General features: G+C 37.4%; 1 protein-coding gene across 3 annotated transcripts in view; it reads left to right on the forward strand.

Moving 5' to 3' along the window:
- Window positions 1–20,244, forward strand: part of AUH (AU RNA binding methylglutaconyl-CoA hydratase) — a 189,506-nt gene that overhangs the window by 158,288 nt on the left and 10,974 nt on the right. For all 3 annotated transcript variants that reach the window (XM_038402146.2, XM_043515246.1, XM_043515247.1), the window contains one exon: window positions 19,923–20,110. In XM_038402146.2, the coding sequence (XP_038258074.1) occupies window positions 19,923–20,110 (188 nt within the window). The remainder of the gene's footprint in view (window positions 1–19,922; window positions 20,111–20,244) is intronic.

Raw genomic sequence — 20,244 nt, forward strand, 5'->3', positions numbered from 1 at the left:
TTAGAGGGGGGGAAGTACTTACATCCTTGTGATACCACACAGTTAAATAAAAGCACATCATTCTCTGGTCCCAATTGTAGGTAAAAGTGGAGGAACAAATCCAGAACAGAATGTGAAAGGAGAGCCACAACTGTCTTCATTCTCAGAAATAGAAAAAAAGTCTCCTGTGGTATTTGAACCTACCACTTTAAGCTGCTTTATTCTTCCATGGTCTGTTAAGGAAGGGCAAGAAGTACAGGAACAAGTGTGTGAAATGCATTTTGGTTTTGGGGTAGAGAATACTCAGGGCTGTCCTGCCAGGAGGAACAACACTGCTGTCATGGCCAGCCCCATGAATTAATACACATTGTGTACCATACTAATAGGAGATAGGATCGCTATCACAATATGGCTGTGCTTGTTGTTTATTTTATTTAATTTTTACTTACACAGTAAGATTGTTAGTATAACATTTCACAATTGCAAACTTTTGAAACCCAAATAAATTGAAGAATGTAGCAAATGAAATTCTGAATATTCCTGCAACTCCATAAAAAACATGAATGTATATTATTCACTATTAGACTTCACTGTTTGTATAGTGGGAGGTAAGATGAGTTTCTGGCTAACACACATGAGTGACAGGACATCTAAGCTCTATTGCATAACAATCAATATAATAGAAATTATTTACTTAGTATCAAACATGAGCAGTGGCCTTTACAGAGAAATATAAAGAACATCTATCTCTGCCCAAAAGAGTTTATTAGTAGGGCCCTGCAAAGATAGACACAACTGAGCATTCCCAGGCAATGTAACTACTCACTTGCTTAAAGTTCACCACATGCATAAGTCTGCAGAATTGGGATGTATGTAGACAGTATGTAGGTGAAAAATAATAATGTGATGTAAGAAAAAAGTAAATGTATTGGGCAGTGATATTTAATACATATCCATTGTGGGGGGTTGATTTTTGTTGTTGATTAATAGGAGAAGACTGTTTTAAAGGCATCAGGGAACAAGTAGACTCTTTCAAAGAGGGTGTGGTAGCTGGAAGTGCACAGAACATTACGTTTTTGCTTTATTTGTGTGAATGTAGTTTATGCTGGAGCCTCAGTTTGCTGCTGCCTGGCCTGAATGCTGCACTTGAAGCAGCACTAAGTACTGGCTAGGGCAGGCTGAATCCTCAGTTTTCTACTTCAAGAATAGGTAGTTTCTTGTTAAATGCTGGAAATGGCCCACCTTGATTATCACTACAAAAGGTTTTCCTCCCTCCCCCCCTCCTTTCTGCTGGTAATAGCTCATCTTAAGCGATCACTCTCCATACAGTGTGTATGATAAAACCCATTGTTTCATGTTCTCTGTGTGTGTATATAAATCTTCCCACTGTATTTTCCACCGAATGCATCCGATGAAGTGAGCTGTAGCTCACGAAAGCTTATGCTCAAATAAATTTGTTAGTCTCTAAGGTGCCACAAGTACTCCTTTTTTGCGAATACAGACTAATATGGCTTCTACTCTGAAACCGGTAGAAGTTGTTTTAGCTAAAAAAATGCCTTAGCAGCTTCAGAGTATGACTTCAGTAGTAGAGAAGGTAAGTAGGTGGTGAGAGAAAATGCTCAATCGATAAGATTGAATTGCATAGATTGTTTTGCTTTTGCTATTTTTTTTTTCAAGTTTAAGTATTTATTTTTATTCTTAAAATGGTTATGAAGTAGCTGAAGTAGTCTTTGCTTTTCTGTGTCAGCATTCCACATGCCCACAGAGAGCCTTGAGGAAGGAATCAAAGAAAACAAGGTCAAAGAGAGTGTTCCAGACTTACAGGTTTACGTAGAAGAAGGCACAAATGAGAGTGGAAGAGGCAGGGAGGAATAGAGAAAAGGCAAGATCATTTGAGTCTTTTGGCAATTCACTTACCCTCTCTGTGCCACAGTTAACTTATCTCTGAACACCAAGTCTACATTCTTCTCTTCATGTGCTTCTTAAAAACCCACTTCTGTGAGGCACACAAGAAGTGAGTTTATAATTTTTGTGTAGGAGGGAAACAAGCACATTCCAGTTTCTCATCTTCTGTGTATCTGTCTTTTAGCTTGCAAGCTGTCTAGGCCAGTCGTCCATTACTGTTATTATTAACTGAGTAATGATAATTAGTACTGTTGATTAATCACAGTTAACTCATGCAATTAACTCAAAAATTAATGATGATTAAAAAAATTAATTGTGATTAATTGCTGTTTAATCACACTGTTAAACAATAGAATACCAATTGAAATTTATTAAATATTTTAGATATTTTTCTACATTTTCATATATATTGTATTCTGTGTTGTAATTGAAATCAAAGTGTATATTATTTTTATTACAAATATTTGCACTGTAAAAATGATAAATAAAAGAAATAGTATTTTTGATTCACCTCATACAAGCACTGTAGTGCAATCTCTTTGTCGTGAAAGTGCACGTTGCAAATAAGAACATAAGAATGGCCATAATGGGTCAAACCAAAGGTCCATCTAGCCCAGTATCCTGTCTTCTGACAGTGGCCAATGCCAGGTGCCCCAGAGGTAATGAACAGAACAGGTAATCATCAAGTGATCCATCCCCTGTAGCCCATTCCCAGTTTCTAGCAAACAGAGGCTAGGGACATCATCCCTGTCCCCTGGCTAATAGCCATTGATGGACCTATCCTCCATGCTAGATTGTAGATTTTTTTTGTTACATAACTGCACTCAAAAACAAAACAATGTAAAACTTCAGAGCCTCCAAGTCCACTCAGTCCTACTTCTTGTTCAGCCAATCGCTAAGACAAACAAATTTGTTTACATTTACAGAAGATAATGCTGTCCTCTTCTTATTTACAATGTCACCAGAAAGTGAGAACAGGCATTTGCATGGCACTTTTGTAGCTTTGGCCACCATTCCAGAGGACATGCTTCCATGCTGATGGAAAAAAATGTGTTAATTAAATTTGTGACTGAACTCCTTGGGGGAAAATTGTATGTCTCCAGCTCTGTGTTTTACCCACATTTTGCCATATATTTCATGTTATTGCAATCTGAGATGATGACCCAGCACATTATTCATTTTAAGAACACTTTCACTGCAGATTTCACAAAACACAAAGAAGATACCAATGTGAGATTTCTAAAGAGAGCTACAGCGCTTGACCCAAGGTTTAAGAATCTGAAATACCTTCCAAAATCTGGCAGGGATGAGGTGTGGAGCATGCTTTCAGAACATGCTTTAAAAGATCAACACTCTGATGCAGAAACTACAGAACTCAAACCATGAAAAAAGAAAATCAACCTTCTGCTAGTGGCATCTGACTCAGATGAAAATGAACATGCATCAGTCTGCACTGCTTTGGATTGTTATCGAGCAAAACACATCATCAGCATGGACGCATGTCCCCTAGAATGGTGGTTGAAGCATGAAGGGACATATGAATCATTAGCGCATCTGGAACATAAATATCTTGCGACACCAGCTACAACAGTGCCATGCGAACACTTGTTCTCACTTTTAGGTGACATTGTAAACAAGAAGTGGGCATTATCTCCTGCAAATGTAAACAAACTTGTTTGTCTGAGTGATTCGCTGAACAAGAAATAGGACTGAGTGGACGTGCAGACTCCAAAATTTTAATTTTTTTTTTTATTTTTGAATGTAGGGTTTTTTTGTACATAATTCTACATTTGTAAGTTCAACTTTCATGATAAAGAGATTGCACTACAGTACTTGTATTAGGTGAATTGAAAAATACTATTTGTTTTGTTTTTTTACAGGGCAAATTCTTGTAATCAAAAATAAATATAAAGTGAGCTGTACTGTACATTTTGTATTCTGTGTTGTAATTGAAATCAATATATTTAAAAATGTAGAAAACGTCCAAAAATATTTAAATAAATGGTATTCTATTATTGTTTAACAGTGCAATTAATCACGATTAATTTTTTAATCACTTGACAGCCCTAATTATAATTACTATTAATTATAATTACTATATTAATATAATCAACAATAAAATGTTGATTTGTTATTCAATATTACATCAAACATTGTAACACCCTATTTTATGCCCCATTGTCCATAATTTTTGTACTGTAGTATTGTTTGAATGAACATGATGTTGATAGGAAATTTAAAGCATGTAATTTATGTATTGAGAGAGAAGCTGGAATCCCAGCAAAAGTAAAATGTCTGTTTTATTTTACTATTTATTTTAAACATAGCTTTTATATGTACAAATGTTTAAAACTTGCTCATGCAATTGGCATTTGGATGTACAAAATTTAGAAGCCAATCTGAAGCTCTTTGAAAATCTGGTCCATAGTCTGGTGTTTTTGAAAAATCTTTTTTTATCAGAATACATGCACTGTTGGTTGCTATAATATTGGTATTTAATCTAATTAGGTTTCTGGGTATTCCTACAGGGTAATACATAATGAAAAATGAAGAACCATTTATCCCTTGATCCAACCTTATGCAGACATAAAAGCATTTAAGGCAGATGACCTGATCACACATATTTCACTGTTCACAATATAAATTTAGGAATCAGTACCAGATTAGGTCATAAGTATCCAATGTATTATCTAAAATGTAGTGCTAAATATATTTAGGTATTTTAGTGCTAAAGATGCTCAAAAAGGCACTATTTTCTGCTTGTGTTCCTGAAGTACGTAGACTTTTTCCAATTAAAATTACTCTTTTGGTCTTTTTTCTTTTTCTTTTTAAAGTTAAAACATTAATACAGATTAAGTTAGCGTTCTTTAGTCCTAGTTTGTATGTCCTTATCAATATTAACTTCAAGTTCTAAAGAATTACAGTATGCTGAAAACCAAAAATTGTCCATCTGAGTGACCTCTAAGTGCAGCTGATGCTAGTCTAAAAGTTTCAGTCCTTGTTACATTAATAATGAGAGCTGCTAGCAAAGGTCCATTGAAACCTCAAAAACTGCTTGTAAAATGTCATGTACTGTATGCTCAGTGCAATACAATTTATTTTTGTACAATAGTCTTTATTCATAGAATCACAAAATATTTTACAGCAAAAGTTAAACGTCATCTAAAGAGAAGAAGGACTTCAGGTGAGATTTAGAGAAAAAGTGGTTTGGTATACCTTAAAATTTTGGTATGTCTGAAATGTTGATGTATACTAAAACATTGAATTATAGTGTTTGCAGATGTACAGAACTATGTGCATCTTTTATATAAAAAAAGTCCAAATCCTTGATCCAGGGTAATGCCATTTGTGCTGCTCCAGCAGCAGATAAGGGACCTAAAAATGCCCCTATCTACGTAGGACCTGGGGGGAGACATGGCAGGAACACACTGCACTCCGGTTGTCCATGTTGACTGCTGGGACCTATTCTGTCATAAATTTGAAGCAGACTTGCAGCTGTAGTAACTTGCAGGTGGTCTTAATTAGTTCCTGGCTGCTCCCAGGATCAGAGAAAATAAAGATCTCTTATGTCTCTACCCACCCTTTCCATCTCAATAGCACCAAGTGGAACTCTGATGTACTTAAGGATCCAGCCTATAGGCTATCAATATATTGGGCAAAATTCATACCCAGTCTGTCTTCATTGAAGTCAGCTGGGAATGAATTAACCCACTAAATACATATCTTTATTATTAATATTTATATTGCAATAACACCCTTTGTATCTAAGGTGCGTTCCAAACAAAGAGAAAGGCATGATCCCTCCTCTGATGAGTTTACATCTAAAAAGACAGACAACTTAAGGGTGATATGACAGATTGGGGAGGTGTCTGTGTCCAATTGTGAATTGCATTTTGTTTTGTGAATGCCATTTTGTGATTGTAACCTTCATTGCAAACTTCACTTTACATTGTAACCTTCATGTTGGATTAAATACCCATGGTCAATCCGTTCTGAACATTGTGTTCATGCTTCAGTGTGGAACAATTCAGCACGGGCTGACAATGAGAGAGACATCAGCTCTGATTCTGTCTCTACTACCAACTCCCATCTTTTTGTTGTGTGTTTGTACAGGGCCTAGCATAATGGGGTCCTGGTCCATGACTAGCAAGCACAAAAGTAATCCTAATTAATAATAGTAACCCACAAGAACACTCTACATAGAAGGCTGGCTGAGAAAATGTGCTGCTGTTCCTCAGCCTGGAGCACATAACAAAGAAGGGGAAATGCACATTTTTAAAAGGTGACTGCTTCTCTGAACGGGCGCTAACCAACATGACATGTGAGCAGACCAATCCAAGAAAGCAGGACAAGCTTCCTGGCATAAATTTGCTGACTAAATCCAGAATTTGCAAGAGGGATGTGATCAGACTGAATGGGGCTGCATTCATAATGTTATTTTCTGTTATTTTCCAAATATCTATAACTCTTTAGTGAGCTTTCAAAAGTAAAGTAATTGTGATTAAGAAATTCCTTTCTTAAATCTGTATTCCATGAGGAACTGCCATGTTGTCCCTGAAGGATTTAACTAGAAACCAGAGCTCCCACAATCAAGTGAATAGAGGGGGAATGTGTCTAAAGCAACAGGGAGCTCAGGAGTCCACAGTTCCAGAGTCTAAGGCGGCCAGACTTCAGTGTTCCACTGTCCAAGTAAGATGTCAGACACAGGGTCCGTATTCTGGGGAGTGCTTCAGAGACCTAGAGCTAGGAACATTGATGAGTCACTATCCATACTCAGGGGGATTGGAAGCTTAAGAAGTCAACTCCCAACAGATTGGTATTCATCTAGAGAGAAGGATGAGGTGCTAGAGCCAGGTTATAATGGGTGAAAAAGTTATAACATACAAGCAAATTGATCAATGTTGTGATAGGCATGTGCTGTGTGGGTGCCTGTTTGTTTTATATAAACTATCCCCAGTGGCATCTACTGTCTAACAGATCTTTTAAAACATTTAATTATTTATTTAATATTGATTTGTTCCCAATTACCATGCTAGCTATTTGTGCTTAACTGACATAAATTCACCACTTTTTGACGCCTGGCTTGTGTACTTTCAAATAACTCCTCTCTTGTATCATGGATCTAGGGTTTAAAGAAAAAATAAAATATATGTTAATGGAACGTTAATGTTCTAAGTGTCTAAAGGTGCCCAACTTCCTGTTCTGGAGAAGACATGACAAGGGCATCTGCATGGCAACCTTACCCCCAGTCTCACCAAGCAGATCCTGACACTTCTCCCTTTCGGAGAGTTCAGGAGGGGAAATTTTCATTATCTACATACCTCTTCGATTCTATTTTATGAACTAGTCACTGACTTTAATTCTCCATTATCATGTCACAGTAGCAGGTAGGATGAGTAACAGGGGTCCCTTCTTAGTGATGTCACTTTCCCCTTTGTACCCCAACAGCTGGACAGCAACTGCCTAGAAACAATTGCTTGTTTCAGCTCTTTCTTTTTGATTTCCTATAAGTGGACAACTTTATTTTTTGTAGATGTTATAAATTGGATAGAAGGTGACATAGACTAAGGAAGACAGTGGAAGAGCAATACTATTGAGGAAAATCATGTCAATGTTCTGAAGCAATAAACAGTAGGGACAGAGTCTCAGTTTGTGTAAATTGGCTTAGTTCCATTGAAGTCAATGGAACTATACTGCTTTGTGCCTGCTGAGGATACAATTAAAAAACTACTTATATAATTTCAAGTGAGACCTTTTAAATATTTTAATTGGAAAACAGTGAAATCCATTTCTTAAAGCATGTGTTACCAATGTGAATAAAGTAAAATAACAGACTATTTCATTGGAATGAGGATACCATTTTAAATGCACCAAATGTACTAAACCCTTTTTATCATATTATACCTCAACAGAATGTGTAAGTAAAAAAAAAATGTGGCATGAAGTGGCTTCATTTGTAGTAATCAAAACAGGCAGTATTCATGCTTTATTTAGTAGGTGTTGGTACCACCTGTATATTAAGTTTGTCTAACATTTACCATTCAACCCCATCCCCCTTTTCATTTTCTTATAACTTTACCAGACTATAACCAGTTGCGTTGAAATTTACCATGCTTGTTGTCTGCCTTGAGTTGATCTTATAAAAAAAATTTCCACAGAACTGGTGTTGTGGTTTCTGAGAATGAGAAATGTGAAATATATAGGCAATTTTACTAATGTTAGTTAATTTTTCTGTATTTTTGAAGAGCTCTTGCATCTTGGAAGCTTGGTTCAGGAACTTAAAATTCAGCAGGGGGATATTCCTGGGATCAGAGTGGTGCCTTCTCTGTTCCAGATTTGTCTAAATTTTAAACTGCAAACATCACCATTATGGCATGCACAATAGAACTTTTTACAGTTTTGCTCCTAAATTCTTGGAACATTTTGTTTGTCTTGAGTACACTCTTTAACTCACTGACCATCCTGCATCACTCTGAAGCAGCTACATAGAACTGAACCTCCTGTTAGAACGAAGACAAAATGGCTCTTCGGCTGCTGCTTCTTTTTCTTCCAGGCTTTATGGGTACCAGCATGGCCCCACAGTATGCCAACATTTTTATGACTGACTTAGAACAACGCTTCCTTAGCTCTCGTCCCCTAATGCCCCTACTCCACTTGCACTACATTGATGACATCTTCATCATCTGGACCCATGGAAAAGAAGCCCTTGAGGAATTCCACCATGATTTCAAAAATTTCTATCCCACCATCAACCTCAGCCTAGACCAATCCACACAAGCGGTCCATTTCCTGGACACTACTGTGCTAATAAGCGATGGTCACATAAACACCACCCTCTACCAGAAACCTACTGTCCACTATACTTATCTACATGCCTCCAGCTTCCATCCAGGACACACCACACGATCCATTGTCTACAGCCAAGCTCTAAGACACGACCGCATTTGCTCCAATCCCTCAGACAGAGACAAACACCTACAAGATCTCTATCAAGCATTCTTACAACTACAGTACCCACCTGCTGAAGGGAAAAAACAGATTGACAGAGTCAGAAGAGAACCAGGAAGTCACCTACTACAGGACAGGCCCAACAAAGAAAATAACAGAACATCACTAGCTGTCACCTTCAGCCCCCAACTAAAACCTCAGCGTATCATCAAAGATTTACAACCTATCCTGAAAAATCATCCCTCACTCTCACAGGTCTTGGGAGACAGACCAGTCCTCGCTTACAGACAGCCCCCCAACCTGAAGCAAATACTCTTCAGCCACCACACAACAAAAACACTAACCCAGGAACCTATCCTTGCAACAAAGCCCGATGCCAACTTTCTCCACATATTTATTCAAGTGACACCATCATAACAGCTAGTAACATTAGCCACGCCATCAGGGGCTCGTTCACGTGCCGATCTACCAATGTGATATATGCCATCATGTGCCAGCAATGCCCCTCTGCCATGTACATTGGCCAAACCTGACACTCTCTATGCAAAAGAATAAATGGACACAGATCTGACATCAGGAATCATAACATTCAAAAACCGGTAGGAGAACACTTCATCCTCTCTGGCCACTCAGTAAAAGACTTAAGGGTGGCAATTTTGAAACAGAAAAGCTTCAAAAACAGACTCCAATGAGAAACTGCTGAGCTTGAATTAATATGCAAACTAGATACCATTAACTTGGGTTTGAATAGAGACTGGGAGTGGCTGGGTCATTACACATATTGAATCTATTTCCCCATGTTAAGTATCCTCACACCTACTTGTCAATTGTCTAAATGGCCCATCTTGATTATCACTACAAAAGTTTTTTTCTCCTGCTGATAATAGCTCATCTTAATTAATTAGCCTCTTACAGTTTGTATGGCAACTTCCACCTTCTCTGAATGTATATATATATCTTCTTACTATATGTTCCATTCTATGCATTTGATGAAGTGGGCTGTAGCCCATGAAAGCTTATGCTCTAATAAATTTGTTAGTCTCTAAGGTGCCATAAGTACTCCTGTTCTTTTTGCGGATACAGACTAACACGCTGCTACTCTGAAAAATGAACATATTCTATTTTCCACAGGTGCTCTGATTCATTTAGTGCATTAGATGGGTGAATGATTCATATCTGTGTAGTGAATAAAGGTGTTGTCTGTTAGACCTACATAGGAAAGGAGAAGATGTGGTTTGTGGTTAAGACAATTGACTGACTTGGGAAAACTGGGTTCAATCCCTGGCTGTGCCATAAAATTCATATGTGATGCTTGGCAAGTCCCTTACATCATATTTTTTGAAGGTGTATTTCTGTTACTTTGGTGAAGAGTTTGAGAGTTTTTATAGCTTGTTGAGTGGAGGGTGGGGGAGCTCTCAGAACCTATGAGAATTTAAGCCCTGCTACCTCTGAAAATTCAGGCCTGAACTGTGTTAAGTTACACACACAATCAGTGAAGCACATAAAATTGGTATATGAAATATGTCATATAAAATACATGCTGTAGCTGTGTATATTTTGTTTATATTGACTGCTTGTTTAATTGATAAAGAATTTCAAACATGTCCTGTAATTATTCTTGCATAGAGATATCCTTACCAAAAATGGCAAGTAATGTCACTTTCTAGATACAAATTAAAATATGCATACAAAAATAATGTATAAAATATGTATGCATGGTGGCTTACAGATTGTATGTACTTAATTGCAGCTGTGAATATCTCGTCAGGTATCCACTACATCTGCAAAATAACAATAGGAGGACAACTCTTCGTAGAGACAAAGAACAGAAGGTCATTCTGGAGTTTTTAGATACAGTAATAAGTGAAATAGAGCAAACAAAATAAAGTTAGGATTTCAAAACAACAGATTAGTTAAAAATATCAGACATGGTTTCTCAAAATCCAGTTTTCTGATTTACAGCGAAGTTTGTAGAATACACTTACCAATTTTGAAGGTATTCAGCTAGTTTTTTACTGAGTTAGAGAGACTGGAGGAGTGGTGGTGGTCAGAAATGCCCTTGTAACACAAGTCTTGTTTCAGCCTGAACTATTGTGAGTGATGCAGCTAGTCTCTCCATAATAATTATTTGCCTTTAGCAGCATGAGTAGAGTTACTCTGTAGTTGGACACGGGCTTTGACTGACCTGCCTGGTGGTCCCTTCTTTGGGATACTGGTCTGGTCTGTTCCCTCTTCATTCATTTGTGCTGATTGTCTTAGCTAAAGAACTTCTCCTTCTCCACAGATTTGCTGCTTCTCAAGGTACTTGGCTACTGAAGCATGCAGCTTTAGTCCTAGCTACAGCCTGCTGCTTTACTGTTCCCCTGGACTTCTGCTATCAGTAGTCAGAAGGGTCAGCAAATCCTCCTTCTGTAGCCCCACATGAGTCAGAGAATTTCAGGGGTGGGCATTTATAGATTAATTTTGGAGGATTGGGAGCAGATGGACTTCTCAGTGGGGAGGGTTGAGAGCAGATGGATTTGATGAAACTTGGGGTAGAAGAAAATGATTAACTTTTCTGTATTTTTGTGGGGTTCAGCAAAATGATTAATTTCTTTGTATGGCAGGTGGGAGGGAAAGTGATAGATTTCCCTGAGAAGGAGGTCAGCTGAGGAAGGGAAAAATTTCTGACTACTTGTTCACAGACAGTTAAGACTTCAGATTATCTTATTTTAAAACAATGCCCCGGTTTTGGGTTGTGGGTTCATCCTCTCAGGTAAACCAAAATGAAATACCTTTCCACTTGTGATAATCTAAATGCATTTTGCTTGTTCTATTTTAAATTATTGTGGAAGACTTTCACATTTCTATTCTCTTGTTTTTGTCACTGGCACCACCAGTCCAAGACTGAGATAATAGAAGGTATGAAATCAGTTATTTAAAATTCAGGTAAAAATTCTAATACTTAAAAAATATTAAGGCTAAAGTCCCTGTAATTGGAAATCTAGATATGATCATACAAAATAACAGTAGACTCCATTAGGCCAGTTTACTGTTGCTGCCAAGAGCTGATTCTGTTCACAAATATGTGGGCACAGCTCTAATAAGGCTAGATAGCATTTTCTCTTGGGCCATTCACTTTTATCTGCACCAAGTTGGGGATTGTGCTTTAGTGTGTGTGTGTGTGCGTGTGTGTGTGTGCGCGGTGGGGTTTCTTTTAATTTCTATCACTGCAGTACTTCAGAACAATATAAACAATATTTCCACCAAGGGGTATATGTATTGTAGGGCAGGCAGCTTGTGAAATATGCATGGGCACTCTCATTTATTGTATTTAAATATATTTAAGTATAATTTTCCTCGTCACTCAATTTCTTTGTAAAGTGGTTTTGCATTGTCAATTTCTACGTTGTCATGATGAGCTAATTATTATTGTATCACTAGGTCACTACCTGGAGTCAAAGTATTTAAAACTATATGAATGGTGGCTACTGTAGCTGATGAATCAGATGTTTAATAATGTCAGGTAAACAGATCTGATTGTTCCCCAGCTATAACTCTGAAGACTCATTTACCCCAAAGACATTTTTACTCCTTCAAATCTGCTATCTCTAAGTACAAGCTTTCAGATTCATTTTCTGTTTTCATGCATTTCACGTGGGCAGATGTCTGCAGATAGGGAATCCATTCTTAGTCTTACACCCCCTTAAAAAAGTGATTGCTTTTATCAAAAAGTCTCATCTTTTTTTTACAAATTACTCAAAACATTTAATCTGTCTGATATGAAGCCTATGAATATTTAACTTCCAATGAATTCTAAAAAGTGTATTTACATCTTTACATCTGAGTTTCTCATGTTAATAAGTCACATAAGCTTTTGTCATTTTGTAAGCTTTCTCACATTCTTAGGCCAGATATTACCCTCTACTGATTCAATCTGCTGGCGCTTTTTTTTTAAAAGCCTTTCCTCCCCCTTTCCCCCCCCCCACAAAAAAATCAAAACAAAAAGCAAGGGGGAAGATTTGAAGTGTTCTAGGATGTTTAAATCAACCAAGTCTATGTAGTAGTTACATATATGTGATTAAAACTGTGTGTCAAGGTCTGATTTGTAAATTAAACTGCCTGGTCTTTTAGCAAGAATAGAGTTTGCAATGAAAGACTGCTACAAAATGTTACAGGATATGTCTACAGAGCAATTAAAAACTTATAGCTGGCCTATGCCACCTGACTCATACTCATGAGGCTCAGGCTGAGGGCCTTTTTTATTGCAGTGTAGGCTTTTGGGCTCAGCCTTTGAGACCCTGTGGGGAGGGGGCAAAGGGTCTCAGAGCTTGGTTCTAGCCCAAGCCCAAACATGTATTCTGCAGTTAAACAGCTCCACAAGCCCAAGTCAGCTGGCACATGCCAACCACAGGTGTCTAATTGCAGTGTAGACATACCCATAGAGCAGTGGTGGGCAATCTGCATAAAAAGTATACTGCGGCTTAGGTGTCTAGATTCCAACAATGGGACAGCAATGCACATTCCCAGAGTTAGAAACATAGGTGCCTAGGGAACTGCTACAACAGAAATTTGGGCACCAAGTGAATTTAGGTGTCTACAGGTTTCAGCGACCTTTAAACAGGAGGAGTTTTGAATCCCAGTGGGGCCTGTTTCTGGGATCTAGGCTATATAACTTTAGTTGGATCTTTAGTTTTTCTTTTGTGGGAGAGCTCAGATCCTGCAAAGACTTAAACAGAAGCTTAAGTAATGTGCATAAATCTTTGCAGGATCAAGGCATAAACTGGTAGTTGTGTAATTGGAAATTTGAACCTAAATATTCTATTGATACATTTTAGATTTTTAGTGTTTAAATTTGGAGAGGTATCTTGAGTTGTGAATAGATGGCAGATAAATTTAAATAAAAATAAAAAAAATTGTGTGTTTATATAACAAAACAAGCAACGTGGTTAAAAATGGTGGTATATTTCTGTCTTATCTATCATACTTTTATCTATGTAGCTTACTTATGAGTTCAGACATTTGTGTGTTGAGGGAAGATGGAAAATAATTTACAGTAGATATATGTATTTCACACTGTTATAACAGTCTTAATAACAGGAGAAAGTCTGTTACTCCCCTTTCCTTTTGTATGGGAACCATGAAGTAGAGATTCCAGACATTTCTTGGCTGACTTGAATAACTGGGAAGTCTGTGGCTGATGAACTTTGGCTTACTGTTAGTTATTAATAAAATATTATATGTCGTGGCCTTTTTAAAAGAAAAAATTAAATGCATCACAATTAAGCCAGCCTAATGTAAATCAAAAAAGTTGATGTAAATAAGATAACATTATTTTTACATGGCTTAATGAATGAAGTATGATTGAATTAAATACTGGATTTTTTGTCACCACAGGATTTTTCTCAATATGTTGTGATGGAGCCTTGAACTTTGAGAAACTACTGGTTTTAGATATCTTTTGCCAAAATGATGAATCTGTTTCCAGTAAGCTAGTTACTTTATCATTCTGGATATGCTTCTGGGAACTGTTCATGTAATTCCTTTAGTCCAAACCAGTTGTGTACTATATTTTTATATTTTTAATTGATAAATTACTGACACTAAATATGTCTCTCAGAAAATCAAGATTTTGTTAAATAATGCCATTGTTTAGTAATTTTCATACCAGTAGTTAAATGTCTTTTCCAGTGTTGGTTTTCACAACAACTGGAGTGTCATCTAAACCTGATGTTTACAATTACATTAAATGGCAGTACCTCTGGTAAGAATGCATTTATAGTGCAGCTGCCAATCAATTACTTTGTATCAGAACAGTCAGTAAATACCAGAATACTAGTCCATGAAATAGTGACACTAAAATTGAAAAAATGCAACAATACTCTTTCATCAAGTAGTGTTCTAGTTTTAGATGAAATGACTAGTTTAAGTAGTGCCTTTCAAAATTGGGGGTTACCTCCTTTAGTTCTGATTGCGGTTGGCAGGAACTATATGTTTTGTATGTATTATAAAAAAAGAACATCTTTCTACAGTATACTCTTGCTGTTTCCCATGCAGATTTATGTAACTTATGTACACCTTTGATCGAATTTGACATCTTTTTGAATATATGCCGTACTTACTGCTGAATATGTGAATGATGCACTGAACTGTTGGCTAACGTTCTGTGAGTGTTAACCAGAGAACATGCTCGTTTGCTTAATGGCCTTGCAGTGTGTATTGTTGTATTGCTCTTTAATCCTTATTGTGCAAGATACTAGCAAGAGAACATTTTTCATCCATAAGCATTGTTTCATGCTTAAACATATCCATTGTTTGGTCAAAGTTATGAAATATTGTTGCTCAATTAAATTTTGTTTTCAACATTTCCTGGTAAAGGTAGTAACAGAGAAGATAAAACAATAAAGGAAGAAAAGATAGATAAGTAGGAAAATATATTAAGCACGAGTGAACAAGGAAGGAACAGAAGAGGTGCAGTCAGTAGATAAAAGAATCCTGACCTTTGGATTTGGAAAAAGAGTTTGTTGTTTTTTTTTTTATCAAAAGCTGATCTAATGTATTTCAAGATTGTATTTCTGTTACAGGCTGTGGTAAAAAGGTTGACTTCTGAGGAACCTGTTCTTCTCTAACAGACATCAGCTCTGAACTGATGCACACTTAGATTGTTCACAAGGATAGACATTGATTAAAGTGTGACAGTTTCTTCAGATGAAAAATGAAAAGACATATACAGTAGGAATGCAAAAATGTTAGTTAACTTACAAGATGATGGTAGAACAGCAGTGTATTAAGCAATCCTTTTGAAAGAGCTTCTTCTTTTTTTTTTTTTTTTTTTTTTTTTGGCAGAGATGAGGTTTGGCGAGAGACATGCTAATTCATCTTGAGCCTGATCCTGCGTATATTCAATGTCTGTAACTCCCACTGAAAATGAGATCATAGAATATCAGGGTTGGAAGGGACCTCAGGAGGTCATCTAGTCCAACCCCCTGCTCAAAGCAGGACCAATCCCCAACTAAATCATCCCAGCCAGGGCTTTGTCAAGCCTGACCTTAAAAACCTCTAAGGAAGGAGATTCCACCACCTCCCTAGGTAACCCCTTCCAATGCTTCACCACCCTCCTAGTGAAAAAGTTTTTCGTAACATCCAACCTAAACCTCCCCCACTGCAACTTGAGACCATTACTCCTCGTTCTGTCATCTGGTACCCCTGAGAACAGCCTAGGTCCATCCTCTTTGGAACCCCCTTTCAGGTAGTTGAAAGCAGCTATCAAATCCCCTCTCATTCTTCTCTTCTGCAGACTGAACATTCCCAGTTCCTCAGCCTCTCCTCATAAGTCATGTGCTCTAGATGGCTTAGTCTTGGGGTTTGTATTATTTTTGAATATACATACATAAGACCCATACTGGGTCAGATCAGTGCTCCATCAATGGTCCAGTATCCTGTCTTCTGACAGTGGCCAATGCCAGGTGCTTCAAAGGGAATGAGCAGAACAAGTATTCATCAAGTGATCCATCCCCTGATGCCCATTCGCAGCTTCTGGCAAACAGAGACTAGGGACACTTCAAAGCAGAGTTTTGCATCCCTGCCCATCCTGGCTAATAGCCATTGGTGGACCTATCCTTGATGAACTTATCTAGTTCTTTTTTTCGCCGTGTTATAGTCTTGTCCTTCACAATATGCTCTGGCAAAGAGTTCCACAGATTGATTGTGCATTGTGTGCAGAACTACTTCCTTATATTTGTTTTAAACCTGCTGCTTTATTTATTTCATTGAGTGACCCATGATTCTTGTGTAATCTGAAGGAGTGAATAACACTTCATTTACTTTCTCCACACCAGTCATGATTTTAGACCTTTATCATATCCTCCCTCAGTCATCTCTTTTGCAAGCTGAAAACTCACAGTTTTATTAATCTCTCCTCATATGGAAGCTGTCTCATACCACTAATAATTTTTGTTGCCCTTTTCTGCACCTTTTCAAATTCCTATATATCTTGTTTGAGATGGAGTGACTACATCAGCATGCAATATCAAGATGTGGGCGTACCATGGATTTATATAGAGGCAATATGATATTTTCTATTCTATCCCTTTCCTAATGATTCCCAACATTGTGTTCGCTTTTTTGACTGCAGCTGCACATTGAGTGGATGTTTTCAGAGAACTATCCACAATGACTCCAAGATCTCTTTCTTGAGTGGTAACAGCTAATTTAGACCCCATCATTTTATATGTTTATTTGGGATTATGTTTTCGATTGTGCATAACTTTCAATTAATCTACATTGAATTTCATCTGCCATTTTGTTGCCCAGTCACTCAGTTTTGTGAGATCCCTTTGTAACTCTTCGGAGTCTGCTTTGGACTTAACTATCGTGAGTAGTTTTGTATTATCTGCCAATTTTGCCACCTCACTGTTTATCCCTTTTTCCAGATCATTTATGAATATGTTGAATAGGACTGGTCCAAGTACAGACCCCTGAGGGACACCACTATTTACCTCTCTCCATTCTGAAAACTGACCATTTATTCCTACTCTTTGTTTCCTATCTTCTAAACAGTTACTGATCCAGGCGAGGACCTTCCCTCTTATCCCTTGACAGCTTACTTTGCTTAAGAGCCTTTGGTGGTGAACTTTGTCAAAGGCTTTCTGAAAATCTAAGTACACTATATGCACTGGATCACCCTTGTCCACATGCTTGTTGACCCCCTCAAAGGATTGTGGAAGTATCTTTTGTTAATAAACCTTAACTCAGGAAAGGGACTTTGGGAGAGGGATTTTCATTTTTTTTCTCCTGCTGATATAAAATAATTTTAGCAAAAAAATTCAGCTGCACCTTTGGTAACACTAGTAGGAGATCTAGTGTATTCCAGCAGCTGCTAGCATTTTTACCACTGTGTCAGTTAAACCTGCTGTGATACTATATTCCTTTTCTATAAAAACTCCCCCTGACTTAAATTGGCATTACAAACATAGAATGGCTGCTCTGATCAGGTTTAACTGGTGTAGTGGTAAAAGCTCAGAAAGCTGCTGGAGCTTTATCTAGACTAGGGTTACCACTGAGATCATTTGATTAAAATTCTCTTGTGTTAGTAAGTCCATTTTTTCGAAAAGGGGATGTCAACCACTTTCGCTGCTATTGTAGACATTTTATTTTAACTTTCATTTATGTAAAAATGTTTATTGCAGCTATAGCCACCCTTTGCCAAAGCCCATATCTCAATTTTTGTTACAAGCCACTATTTTTTAAATCTGCCAACCACATCTTATTTTGGGTAATTCACTGAAAACCAGGTATGTTTTTATGAAAATGAACACAGTAGTGCTAAAGCTGGTTGCACATAATAAAAATAAATGAAAGTTGAATCATAAAAGCTTTTGATTTATTTCCAATTAGCTTATTTTGTCCCAGAGACATATTTAAATACTTTTGAAAACAGCAGTAAAAGAAACAGATTGGCTTTAATTAAATATTGATTTAGTCTGCCATTTTTAAAATTGAAATTACATCCATTTTATATTGGTTGAACACCTGTTAATTCAGTTAGTGCAGACTTACCTCCCTGGATTTCCCCCATAAGTACCCCCATCACACATACTTTTTCTCTCTTGCCCTGTGCTCTCATGTGTTTGTGGAAATAATCCTGAATGGGAAGAATCTCTATTAAAAATTTGCCTAAATGGCTCAGATACTTGATTCAGACCTTCCATGTCAAAGTAGGAATCCCAATCCCAGATAGTTTTAGAGCCCATTCTACTACAGCAAAGGTAACTTCTACAGTTAGCCTTCAAAGACATATCTATTTCTAAGATGTTGTAAGGCTTCCATGTGGATTTCTGTTCAGAGCTGTACTAAGTGTTACTCTCTCATTCATACTGCATGATTGTTTGGGGAAATTGGTTATTCTCTGAACAATTAAGCACTCTTCAGCCACTCTCTGGAAATTGTTTCTGCTTGTTAATCACCCGAAAGTGGGAATTCACAGACGTAATTCCTGAAGTAGAAAGGAAAGCTAACTACCCCTAACTAAAGCTCTCTGAGAATATTATTTCTACAGATCCATGCTTGTCACACTATGTCCTTGTTTCTTTGTAGTCCTGTGCTAGATTTCAAACAGCAGGACGGAAGTGGAAAAGTGTGGGCCATGGATAAGGTTGCCACCTCCAAGATGCAGACAAATGGCCACTGGCTACAGCCCTACCAACAAAAACTGGCCACTGGCCACACCATCACCAACAACAAAAAGGGTCCTGGTGCTGACTAGAGCTAGTTATTACTAAAATGTTTTAGAGACTCATTTAAAAATCAGACCAAACCAGTAAGACAATATGTATATTTATATGTTGTTTTATCACTTTTCTTACCTTATCCTAACATGGTACTGCGGTCCAGGCTACCAGGGTTGTCAATTGTAGAGCACGCCAAGTGTGTGCCAAGTGAGAAAATAAAAAAAGTATATTAATCTTTTCACCAGCAAGACAGTATAAAACCGACCAGGTGGCAACACTAGACATAGTCTTTTTGTAGCTGTTGCCTACTGTGCTTGAGTCTGTGGGTAGAATCAATGTCTGGCCACAGTGGATGCAGTATTGAGCCTTGTGGCATGTCACCTAGAATATAGATCTGCAAAGTGGTTGTATTGTGGTTATGGATGCCATATAAATACACAGATTAAATAGGAAAAATGCTTGGAGAAAACCAGTTACTAGTAAGTAGCTGTCCTTTTAAGTTATGGTTATTATGAATAAATAGGCTTCTGATTAATGGAAACTGTATTTATATTAACTGTTACCAGTAAATAAGAAACCTCTTTCTAAGATTTTATACGGTTAAAGTTTCAAAAGTGCCTAAGCGACTTAGGAGCCTAGGCCCCATTTTCAAAAGTGATTCAGGCACTTAGCAAAATCTTATAATGTTCACATACATCATAGAATAGTACAAATTGTGTGTGTGTGTGTGTGTGTGTGTGTGTGTTTGTTTACACAAAATAAACTGTTATGTATTTAAACATGGCAATGTTTAAATCAGGCAATTTAAAGCATAGCATCGAGTGTTTAGACTAAACTTCCATAAAACTTATACTTGCATTTTCTGTTTTCTACAAACTACAGGCGGGACACAGAGGTTACCTCGTATGATTGGTGTATCTCTAGCAAAAGAACTCATCTTCTCTGCACGCATTGTAGATGGCAAAGAAGCAAAATCAATAGGATTGATCAGTCATGTGGTGGAACAGAATGAATCAGGGGATGCTGCCTACAGAAGAGCTTTAGCCCTAGCACAAGAATTTTTACCTCAGGTACAACATAATGGAGACATATTTTGATTTTGTTTTGGAGTGAGTTAGTTCACAGTAGTGTAGTACAATGGTTAAATAGTAAATATAAAAAGGAACCAGGTAAACCAAGAAAATTACCATTCTCTCGATTTAAT

This window comes from Dermochelys coriacea, chromosome 5, assembly GCF_009764565.3.
Source record: "Dermochelys coriacea isolate rDerCor1 chromosome 5, rDerCor1.pri.v4, whole genome shotgun sequence".
Lineage (NCBI taxonomy): Eukaryota > Metazoa > Chordata > Testudines > Dermochelyidae > Dermochelys > Dermochelys coriacea.